The sequence below is a fragment of the Fundulus heteroclitus genome, chromosome 15 (genome assembly GCF_011125445.2).
Source record: "Fundulus heteroclitus isolate FHET01 chromosome 15, MU-UCD_Fhet_4.1, whole genome shotgun sequence".
NCBI classification, from domain to species: domain Eukaryota; kingdom Metazoa; phylum Chordata; class Actinopteri; order Cyprinodontiformes; family Fundulidae; genus Fundulus; species Fundulus heteroclitus.
Window position 1 is genome coordinate 11382034 of NC_046375.1, and position 12627 is coordinate 11394660.

The 12627-nt window shown below is 41.1% G+C and overlaps 1 protein-coding gene across 2 annotated transcripts; it reads right to left on the reverse strand.

Moving 5' to 3' along the window:
- Positions 1-1137: 1137 nt before the first annotated feature.
- Positions 1138-8220, reverse strand: fbxo30b (F-box protein 30b). Of its 2 annotated transcripts, none has more exons than XM_012867395.3 (3): positions 8035-8220; positions 3404-5466; positions 1138-1879 (listed from the first exon to the last, which is right to left on the reverse strand). In XM_012867395.3, exons 2-3 carry the CDS (start codon positions 5423-5425, stop codon positions 1685-1687), a joined length of 2217 nt encoding a protein of 738 aa, XP_012722849.2. In that variant the 5' UTR covers positions 5426-5466; positions 8035-8220; the 3' UTR covers positions 1138-1684. The 2 variants fall into 2 exon arrangements, with proteins under 2 accessions (XP_012722849.2, XP_021174567.2); XM_021318892.2 differs by lacking the exon at positions 8035-8220 and adding an exon at positions 7504-7554.
- Positions 8221-12627: the final 4407 nt, after the last annotated feature.

The following is a 12627-nucleotide window of genomic DNA, read 5'->3' on the forward strand; positions in this document are numbered from 1 at the left end:
AACACGTTCATTTCTTCTTACGGAGTACATGTAGGCCTCTGGACTTAGACAATGTTGACATTTGCCTGGGCCATTGGCTAATTTAGGTGAGTGACACGAGTCACTCGAAGCAAAGCCGATTGATCACATTTAACTAGACGCACCAAAAGGAGCTTGTGCCCAAAAAACTCTGGACCTTTTTAGGAGTGTTTTCTGAACTCATCACTTTGTCAGATATTACAGCAAAAAGACTGAAGAGAATGTTTAAAACTTTCATTAGCTTTGTTTTGTGAGGTTCTTTTTAAATGTTGAGACAAGTCTGTAAAGTGATGGGATGGTCAAAACTACAAAATCCGTATTAAGGCGATCCCAGAGTGGAGGCTGCATGGATGTCAGTGGGATGATTGCTGGCAAGACTTCTGCACAGACTACAATGCATAACCATATCTTCATAATATGTATGCTTTAATTTTGATACTCTAAAATTTAAAATGGGGAAAAAAGAGACACAGGCAGTAGGAATGAATAGCCCTCTTGAGTGTAATCTTGGTAAACAATTTTTTTTTTTTTTTTTAGAGAAATGTTATAACTCAAAATCAAACCAGAAATCTAATGATAAATACTTCAGTCCACATTTGACCCATTCACGCTGCTTTCATTCAAGTCCACTTTAATTTTGCACTAAAGCCTAGAGAGAGCTTTCAGAAGGCTACTTAGCTCCAGTTGCTCGGTGAGCCACGTTATACATTTAGAAACCTGCGCCAGGATGGAGGTGCAGGGTATAATCAGAAGATATAATCAGATTTTATTCCAGCTGAATTCCCAACACAGCTGCTCTGAGTTTTAATGCTCTTGTTGGCAGAAATCGAGTGAAATATTGATGGAAAACTGGTTCATTAGACTATCACTTTTAACCTATCATCACCCATTCAGAGGATTAGATTTTTTTGTTTTGCCCTTTAAACAAGTGTTGCACAGACAAAAAGAGTCAAACTGAGTAAATGCCAATTTGCCCCTGTAAAATAGTTCTTAATGTAAAACACAGCATAGTTTAGCTCAAAGTTCTCATAAAGGTTAGCTCACACAACTAAAGCTTCTTCTCTTTTCTCTCGCATAAATATATAAGTCAACCAATCAGAGACACCTTAAAATCAAATATTAAAAAGTCAGTAAACACTTTATTAAATTGCAGCAATCAGATACATTAGACATTTTGTGACATCCAACTGTTAATACTCCAAAGATCAGATAAACCTTAACATGCACGCAGCATTTGACCCTTGCTAGGGAACGGAAGCTCGTCAGACCAGGTTCACTGCGCAATTTGGAAGGAATTAAAAATGTATATAAAGTGCTGGCATGGTTTATGCTATACAGAAATAATGGAGTTTTAATACGAATCGCTGTTTTTCATGGATACAAGTCAGAGGCAGAATAATAAACGTTTAGTTCACCCTTCAGGAGAATATAAATCTATTGTGCACAATTATCAATTATCTTTGTCAAAATATGTTTCATCTTAGAATAAAGGTGCGCTTTCAGCACAAATCCATGCAAAAGTAAACGCCGATTTTCTCCTTCCAGATACAGACCTGAAGTCTTTTTTTTTTTTTTCCCCCCCCATTAAGGCGTCTTTGTAATCAAAACTCATCGGAAACCGTTCCATTTCTTTAGCAACATTCACATAAAGCTCCGCCTGGTTTGGTCAAGTGTTGACGTGGCGCAGGACGCGACGCAGCGACAGGCCGTCTCGTGCGGTGCACATGGCAGGCAGGGGGATGGGCTCCGTCTTCTGCTCCACGACGTTGAAGGGGCACTTCTTGAGGTGAACCGACATGCTGGGGACCTCGGTGAAACCCCACGAGGACACGGGAGTGAAGGCGGTGCTGAATCTCCACACCTGTGACAGTGATATATATATATATTGATTTACTTGTTTTGTAAAAAGTATTTCACGTTTTCTTTACCTGTGCGACCAAACCCTCACAAAAGTAGTGCATGACTGCAAAGTGGAAAGGAAAAAAAAAGATGCACGGTTTCGTTTTATGTGAGAGCTCCATTTGTGTTCAGTCCTCTGGACAATGTTGTGTGGCATTAAGCTCAGCTGAAAGCTGAGACTCCTTTGAGGTTTTTCTCCACCGGCTTTCTCGGCGCACAGATGCTCGATTGGATTGACGTCAGCACTCTAACAGATGAATCTGCCTGATCAAAACCACTGCACCGGTCGGCGGCATGTTCAGGGTCACCGCCCCCGCTGGAAGGTGAACCTCCACCAGGTCTCGAGCCGTTCGCAGCCTCCAACAAGCTTTCTTTCAGGGATGCCCGGAGATTAGCTCCCATCAACTCTGAATGGCTTCAGTGGCCCTGCCTGAGAGAAGCATCCCGACAGCATAGTGCTGCCACCACCATTAGACCCCCAACCCGCCACGGTGGTGCTGATTAGCATCATGTGCAGTACTGGTGTTTTGCTAGTAGGTGGAAAAAGTCCCATTTTGGTCGGTTTGACCTGTTCACACATCTCCCACATCTATGATGAGTACCCTACATTAATTGAGGCAAACTCCAAATTAGGGTTGGGCGATATGGATTAAAAAAAATAAATCTCCGATTTTATCATACCAAATCCGATTAATCGATTTTTTTCCTCCTTTTTGTTTCATAAAAAGAAATTATTTTAAAACCTTGCATTTATGTCAACCATTTCGTCAGGGAGTTGACCTGAATTCAAAGTGCAACTAAAAACAAGCTGTGAAACATGCTTGTAAAACAAGATGGCAGCCGTGCCATTATAAACAATGAAAATATAACAAAACATTTGCTGCTAGTGGTATTACACATTGAGCTAAGAACAGGCTTCACTACACTTGTGAACTTCAAACCAAGTAAAAAAAAAAAAAAAGTAAATAAGTAAACAAAGTACCTCGTATTATGGTAAAAAAAAAGTTTCTACTTAACAATATTTTGACAATATATTTGCCTAAACATATATTCAGCATCACACACTGTTCTCTTCATGGAAACCCAATGAGTGTATTGGCAAAATAAAATCCAGATTTTCCAAAAATGAAATCTTAAAGAATTGTAAATTCGAATTAATCGATTAAATCGATTTATCGCCCAGCCCTACTCCAAATTGATCCTTTTATGGCTTTCTTCTGAACTGGATTTTAGTTAGGGGCGATGCAGCCGAGAGACTCATTTGTGAAAACCACACCATCCTTATCTTCCCACTTCACTATCGTGCACCATTTTGTGCTGATCTCTCCCATTAAATCTCAGTAAAACAAATTAAAAGTGTGTGGATGTGGAATGACAAAGCATAGGAAAATTCAAGAGGTCTATAAAGATATGCAGTTTTTTTTTACTATTTTCAGTAGTATAATTATTTTTACACGTCAAAAAAATGCATCTGTTTTGAACTCACCTTACTTTTGACCTGCCATGACACGTTACGAGGCCCGCCGGGACAATCTGTCCGCTCCCACTGCAGCTCCACGATGCCCCTGGCCTGGAGGAGACTGCCACACACTTCCCTCATAGTCCTTGACACCAGGGACAGCTGGCACAAGCTAAAACTGTCCAGGAATCCGGTTATGTGCCACAGTATCTCAATTGGGAGCCCACTAAAGCGGTCGGACTGGCAGTCCGTCGGTGGTGCCAGTCTGGTGCAGGGCTGAACCCCAAACGCCTTGAGGTGCCTGTCGTGAACCACCTTGGCTCCCCGGGTGGAAGGGTAAAACCGACGCTGGGAGAAGGTGCAGCCATAATACGCGAGGGGGCACCGCTGCTCTATCCAGCCACTGAGCCAGGCGTGAATCTCGCCGTGGATGTTCCTGAAATGAGAGGGGAACTGGTCCCGCCTGAACGACTGCCCGCACGAGAAGGGAAAGGTGTGCTGGTGTTGGGGGTTAGGCGGGAGGTAGCGATTGTACGGCACTGCCTCCGACTCCAGCGCTTCGAGGACCTGGCCGAGGCGGAGGGTGCGGAGAGGGCTCGGGTAAGTGAGCTGCGGCGCGGCGTGGTCGCAGGCCGAAGCGGACGCCATGTCGCCCACTCTTGTATTGGTCACCAGGATGGCAGCCGGGAACGTAAAGGTCTGCGTGCCCAGGTCGACACGGTAACCGTCGACGTAGACCGTATCGGAGATCCTTCTACACTCCCTGGACTCTTCCAGACAGAAGAGGAGGGCGGCTGGGATCGCGTCGATCTCTCCGAGACCCATGGGATCGTCGTCGTGCTCCAAGTCTGACGTGTCCACCGCTTTGTCTTCCATTTCTGTCCGCATTCGGTACGGCATCCTGTCTGGTTTAACCCCCAGTTGTCCGTTAGCTAAACGATATTGGCCCTGGCCCTTAAAGTAGTGGCTGAGGTGGAGCAGCCTCTCGGGTCCCGGATTTCCTGGAAGAACCAGCCCTTTATCGTCCAGAACTACGTGGTCAGCCCGCTGTGCCACACCCTGGCTCACGTGCACCGGGGATGCCATTTGAGGGGTCACGGGTTCTTCGGACGCATCAGCGCTGGCTTGTGTTGCTCCCGTCAATGGTCCATTGGCTGTGCTTTTGCTCTGTAGAGCGATTCCTTCGAGAGCTCTAGTTTCCTCCAAACAGCTCAGAGCAGAGCTGTTCTCCTTTCTGCTACTTTTGTACAAACTATCAGCGGCTTGAGGGGTTGTGTCTTCCACTTCGTTCTGAACGTTTCCATTGCTGTTCAAGCTGCCCTTTAGCAACGCGTCTCCTACGCTCTCTCCCACTGAGCTGCTTTCGCCACAGCTGGCGCTGCTAACAAAGTCCAGGGCAGCGGCCAAGCTTCTGGCGGTCTCTACCGTGGCTTCATACAGCTTACTGAGGTGTTCCTCTTTCAAGCCGTTGATCCCGCTGAGAATTTTCTCCTTTGCCGAACATTTGGAAGCTGACTGTGACGGATCGGAGGGGGACGACTGCGAAGTTGGGTCTTCAGGAGCGGACGGCTGTGAAGCCAAGGGTTTCGCTTTAGCCTCCTTTCTGACAGCTGGGTCTTCCTGTGCGGGTGGCGTCTTGGCGATCATCTTCATCGAGTCAAGGAGTGTTTGCTGGTCCTGGAGTGCGAGCGCCATGTCCAGCTGCTCCATCTCCTCCAACAGACTGATCAAGCTGTCGTAAGAGGTGTAGTTCAAGCAGCTAACGGGCCACCTGTTCCACTCCATGGTGCAGCAGACGACTCCGGCCGGACACACGTCCAGGTGTGCGGACATCTGGCCGCGAGGCAGCATAGCCGGGCAGCCGTAGCCACTATTAAGGCAAGGGACCTTCATCAGCGGGCACAGGAGTTGGTGCTCGCTAACTTTGCAGGAGTGAAACGCAGCCCCGCACACCAATGGGCACGTGATAAGATCACAAGAAACTCCTGGTTCGGGTTTGACCGTGCACCTCAGGTTAACACAGGAGAGACAGTGAACATGGTGCTCCATCTTAAGGGCCAAGCGGGGTGGAGTGGTCTGTTTGGCTGCCTCTGTGGGAGAATGCAATAAGAAATAAGAGTCAAACTGCGTAGACGTTTTGAAGATACACAAAGACAAAAATGCTTTAAGGAAAAAGAAGACTGATACCGAGACTAAGGCAACAAACACCGTTTAACCTCTATGAGTTATCACATTTCTGCCATATTTTTGACGTAAACTATGTTTTGAAAATGTGGGCACTTTCTATTTAAACTGAAATATAAAAAGTTAGAAAATCTGTAGAGATAATAATTATATAGATTCATACAGATTCATGGAATATTTGAAGGCTATATTTAATGATAATGAAAACCCAAAATTCAGTGTCTCAGGAAATTTGAATATTACAAAACAATTTTTAAAAAAAGGGCCATATTATGCCTTACACAATCATGGGCAAGGCTGCTGACAGGACGGATGTCCAAAAGACAAGGAGGGTAAGCCACAAAAGGTCATCACTGCTGAAGCTGGTTGTTGCTATATCCAAGAATATTCATAGAAGGTTTAGTGAAAGGCAAATGTTTGGTAGAAAAAGTTTAAACAGCACCCCTGAGAGGATTGTCAAGCAGAATCCAATCAAGAATTTGAGGGAACTCCAGTCGTGAAGAGTGAACAGAGGCTAGAGTTAGTGCATAAGCAGCCACTACGCACAGACGGATCCTACATTTGAGCTACAAATGCTGCATTCTTGATGTCAAGCTACTCCTGAGCTAGACACAACATCAGAGGCATCCTACCTGGGATAAGGAGAACAATGCAGATGAACCTAAGAATCCTATCAAAGCAACCCGGGTTTCCCTTACACCTTAGTGGTGCCACGGGCTGATCGCATCCATGCCACGTCCCCATTGAGGAAGTAATTCATGCAAAAGGAGGCCCAATCAAGTATGGAGGGAATATATATGAAAACACTTTTCAAAAGCCTTGCATTTCTCTTTAAAATATTCCTTTTTATTGATTGAATACGATACTCAAATTTCCCGAGACACTGAATCGTGTGTTGTCATAAGTAAGCCGTAACCATCAACTCCAGAATCAGATAAATGCTTGCAATATTCGACTCTATATAATGTAGGAGTTACATGTTCTGAAATGAGTGACAAAAAAATCTGAAGTATTTCATGACATTCCGTGTTCAGTCTTGAAAGGCCGCTATAACATCAGCAGCCAGCAGATGTCACTGGTAATTCATGCCTCACTGTTTGAAATGAACTGCAAGTGACATAAGAGAGCAATTAAGTATATGATTGAGGGACTTTGTTCATCTAGAAAAGAATCCAATAGGTTTCAAATAAAACAGTAAATAAAGAGGACATGCTGATGTTTTCACGTTTATTTTATGTGCAAAATTGAAAATAATCACAAATAACTTCTCGGGGTCTACAATAAAAGGTAGTCAGAGTTAGTTATCCGCTCGTGTCTTTTGGTAAGTTTATTTGAAATAATAATTTTATCATGTATACGTCTTCACACCGACCTGCGTAAACAACTAATAGCGCGAGCAGAACAAACCAGAACAAATGCCTCTGGCAGTATAGAGCTTCAGATAATCTAATTTAGTTCTTTGAAAACAAAACAGCAAAGGCAAAGGCGAGGATATGCAGTTAAACAAATGTGCGTGATACTTTTAGGTCCAATTTTAAAACTATACAACTAAAAAAAAAATAAATAAATAAATAAATAAAGTCAATGAAATATCATAGCACAGATAATCCTAATTTCCAGTTTGGCCAATGTAACAAAGATCATGATCCCCCTTTTCTATCCTATGGCTAGGATAGGAAATTATAATCTTTTTATAGACTAATTATAGTATTTTGATTGAAAATCTGTTGTACATGGTTTCGTTTTATTAATGTATAAAACTTAACCCTTAAAACCTATAATCAAAACCACTAAAAACGTTTTTCTAAGTATCAAAGATGCTACGAGGCTGAAAAAAAAAAACAGCTTGCAAAAATCGAAAGACACAACTGCGTTAGCAATTTAAACATGTAATAGAGCAAAGGACAAATATGTATGTAAAGTGTAAAACAATATATACATACCCATATCCATAACCTAAATGAAAAGGTGGTGTATTTCTTCAACACATTTCAAAGTCCTTGTGTTTAAATTAATTCTTTAAGGAAACAAGCTAACCTTAAATAAATCAACTAATCAAAGAGTCCTCCAAATCGTACATTATCTCTTGTTGGGATGATTGGGGAGTAAATATAGCAGCTACACTGATAACAACTGAGACCATAACAACAGATTGGAGCTGCTTTATGTTAACAGGAAAAGTTCAGTCCCAACTATCCGCTCCATAGCAAAGTTTCCAGAAGTATTTCTTTTGTTTCGGTAACCCGTACAGTTTCTTTATGCATCAGCCTACAAATAACCCCCTTTGTTGTCATCTGTTATTTATTGTTTTAACTAAAGCAACTTATAAAGGTGACAACAGCCGGCTAGCTAAAAGCTCAGCCTGAGCGCTGCTAATGTTGGCTAAAAACAGCTAGCTCGAGCGGAAGTTGGAACAGTCCGCAACAAAAAAAAAAACAACTTTTAGTCAGATCAGCGTCCCAGGTGTTTCTCACCTGCGTGTGGTGTTGACGGAGGGGGGAGAGAATAAAAAGGAGTGTCACGACGTCTTTGGTTGTTTCGACATGAATGCGATAAAAATCCTAACCGTAGTTGCCTCAGAGGGGAAGAAACTGCTAAAGATAGCTAGCCACTCTCAGCCAGTCATCATCTCCACAGCCTTTTTTTTCCCCCTCTTCAAAACTTTATTGAACATAAGTGCTCAACACTCAACAATGTGGTTGCCGTTTAACCCATAGATATCTCTATGGTTTAACCGACTGAGGAGGATGTAGAAAAAAAATATATATGTCACGGTGAGCCAATGAGTTGTTCGGAACAAATATATATATATATATATATATATATATATATATATATATATATATATATATATATATATATAGATATATATATATATATACAAATATATATAAAATACAAATATATATATATATATATATATATATATATATATATATATATATATATATATATATATATATATATATATTCAGATTCAGACAAACGTTAATGATCCCAGGGGAAATTACTTTTGTTACATGGTCCAGAATGCACACATTGTTATATATATATTTACAACATTCACGTAAGGTATTACCACATGTCACTTCACCTAGGGAATCCAAGTGAAGTGATGGTGACTTCACTTGGATATATATATATATATATATACATCCATTTATGCAAGAACCACTATTGGCTACAAAAAGTAATTAGTTTCAACTTTAGGGTAACAAATCTCTTTATCTAAATATTTGTATCTTATCAAAAAAAGGTTGCAGTTTAGCACAACTCCACTTATTTGAGTAAGCTGAGATCTTAATTCGATTGTAGGTCATCACCATTATTTTTAGATGACTGCTGTTTTCTAAATAATTGTTAATATTTAACATTTTAACATTATACTGTATGAGGAAAACCTGCTGTTATGTTTCAGTTATTCAAAGTACTAAAACTGGCACTTATAAATTCCCGACGGAGTGGAATGGTCTCAGAATGTGGCTCATGTTTTCCGCTTCTTTTTGCTTTATTTTTCAACCTCTGCTATCTCCTATCCATTTCTATTCCTCTGTGTGATGGAAGTGGAGACAGCTGGTTTTTGTTCCCCTCCAGTCGACTACACAAGTTTAGGCCAAACACTTTCTGTATACAGCTCGTTACCTGATGGACAATTTGATATTAAATATGATTCAATATTTAAAACTGTAAGCAGAGATCCTGTGTATGGATGGTCAATATATTGAGTTCTTGAAGATAGTAACATATTTTTAGATTAATGGTAAGATAATATTGCCTAAGTGATATGGGTTCGTTGAGGCCAGGCCCAATACTGAGAAGAAATATATATTACAGAAGGAAAATGTAACAGTAATAAGATTAGCAAAATCGTAAGTGTAAAACTTGTCAGTTTTTTACGTTTTTAAGGATAATTTCTTATATTTCTAGGTTTTTTTCATGTACATGTTAACACCATGAGGCTTGAAGTTGAAAGTGGCTTTATGATACTATGAATTTCGCTCATGTGGATTTGATTTAGTACTGGCTTTTGTTCTTTGTCATTTCTATACAATGCAACTATTGATCTATAGATAGATAGATCTAAATAAAAATATTGCTCATGTTTCTGTCCCATATTTGTATAACATTAAGGGAAGTACCAGCACTTATTTTTTTCCATATAAAGAACTGATTGAAAAGAACGTGTAATCGAAAATTGTATATTTTTTTACTGCCTACATATACATAGATGGAATTAGAAAAGGATGATATTTATGAAGCATACCCCGACCAACAAAGAAAAAATTATCTGGATGAAGGGGATCAACTGTGTGGCCATCCCTCCACTGAGAATGTTAACTCAGTAGATGGCTAGAGGATCTTAGCAGAAGTCAAGATGGACCAAGATGACCACTTTTGAAAAAATATCTGTCTCGCCTGTTTGGAAAAACATCGAAGTTTGACCAAAGGCTAACTTGATCAATAATTTCCACATATACAGATGCATCTGGGGAAACAGAATATAGTGAATTTATTGTAACAGTTTACATTAATCAGTCTCATACCATTTTTATACCTTTGTATATGCCTTAATTGAATAGCAGAATACCACATATTCATCATCCACTTAATTGGTGACTGTTGCAGATGTCAGAGTTCTGGGTGTATTTGTGTTTGCATCTGTGTGTGTTGAGAAATGTAGGAACAAATAATCCTTTATAGCACCCTCAGTAAAATGCTTTGCTCCCCTCAACACCTGCAGAATAAACTGCCTCTCAGTACCTTGTTTTTATCATCGACATTTATAATAATAATAATAACAACTAAGCTTTGATTCTTGGGCTGCGCAGTGGATAGCACTATTGAATGTCCTGGGGTCTTTCAGCATGGAGTTTGCATGTTCTCCTTCTGCATGTGTGGGTTTTCTCCAAGTACGCTGGCTTCCTCCCACAGTCCAAAAACATGATTGTTAGGTTAATTGGTCTCTCTAAATCGCCCCCGTCTTTGGATCAACCCTGTTGAAGACAGGGCTATTATTTGCGTGATCTGATGGATCATCAGTTAAACCCCACAAGTGCACAGGAGTGAAGGCAAGGCTAAATCTCAACACCTGCAACATTAAAAGATAAAGGAGTGAGTTCACTATTGTTCAAACGGGAAATGAAAACATGATTTGCAGTCAGTTCATTTTGAATTTACTTTATTTTTTGTAACTGTCACCTCTACTTGTGAGGACGGCCAGGGAAATGTCTTTGTTCCCACTGCAGCTCTAGTACGACCCCTTTGAAAGGGAGGAGACTGGCATACATTTCACTCATAGTCTTTGACACCAAGGACAGCTGGCACAGGCTAAAACTGTCCCGGGAATCCAACTATGTATCACAGTAACTCAATTGGCAGCCCACTAAACCGGTCTGCCTGGGAGTCCGTCTAAGATTCCACCCTGATGCAAGGCTGGACCCCAAACACCCTGAGGTGCTTATGATGAACCACGTCTGCAGCCCTGGGTGGATTAGTACAACCTCTGCTGGAAAAAGCTACCATCATACAACACCAGGAGGCAGTGGGACTCTATGAATTAAGAAAGTTGGGGGAGAAAGTCGTAACACATTTTTTCTATAAGGGGGGATATGGGTTATGTTGGAGCGACTCACGATATGTTAAGTATATTTATATATATGGGCTGCTGTTTGTATTTATTATCAATACTTTCATGAGTCCAGCTTTCACCTGAACAGATCAGACTGGAACAGTTCTTCTTAAGTCTCTTTTGTTTAAACCTTCAGCATCTCCGGATGTTCTGCATTCCTGTCCTTTCGGAACATTTCCATTGCTGTTCAAACAACCTTTTTTAACGGGACATATTTCCATGCTCACCCTGCGATATGCTTTCACCGCAGCTAATGCTACAACATCTAAAGAGGCAGACAAGCGTCTCTCAAGCTCAGCTTTGGTCTTATACAGCTGATGTAGGTGTGGTAAATTTAAACTATTAATTCCACTGACAACTTGCTCGGTTGTGTTCCTTTGAGAGCTGATTGCAATTAATGTGGGGAAGACAACTGTGAGGTTGGAGATTGAATAGCAGACAACTCCAAAGCTAATTGCATTGCTTATATTCCCATTACAGGATCTTTGCAAGCTAAGCATACCAGCCAATCTCTTCTTTGGTATCAAGGAGTGCCTGACAGTGCTCCAGAGACAGGTGAAGGTTTCTATGGTGCTTGATCACATCCAATATACTTCCTAATTCCCCTTCAGGTCCCAAATCCAAGAGGTAAACAGGCTGCAGCTTCCATCCTTCGTCCAGAAGTCAACCACACACACGTGTCCAGGTTTGCAGGGATTTTGTTATAGATCAGCGTAGCTGGGCTAATGCTATTAACACATTGGACTCTCATGAGTGAGCGCAGAAGTTCTGCTTATCAGCTTTGCTGGAATGAAATGCATTCCACCAAACCAGTGTAGATTTGAGGACATCACAAAAGACTCCTAGTTGGGGTTTGACAACGGACCTCTGGTTAACACGGGACATACAGGGAACATTGTGCGCCGTCTAAAGACCTAAGCATGTGGAGGAGATTGTCTGGGAGCTTCTGTGCAAAAATAAAAAATAATTTGTTCAATATGACAAAGATCAAATGGTGTAAGACATGCAAAAACACTCAGATACAACTGGAAAAGGTGAATGAGATCAACACCGATGCAATAAATGCAAAGTAAACAATTAAGTAAGCACAGCTTTCTTGAGTTATTTCGTCCTGTCTTAAAAAGCCACCAGCAGATGTCACTTGGCTACCTGCAAATATGTTCATGTTTTACAGCTTAAATTTCTGTTGCACAGGAAGAGTGGGCTCGAACACCTATCACATCACAGAAGCACCAAAATGCCTCTATTTCAGAGCTTTAGTTTATACAGTTAGGCTCAGAAACATACATATATCTGTTACATTCAAGGTTAAAGCTATACTTTATTTTTACTAAACAATTTATTAGACTAAAAGTAGTATTAGCCTTTTTGGTGTGACCCAGCCTTTGGAGGAAGCCAAAGATTAGGGTGATTGGAAGGAGGCCAACCAACTGTAGAC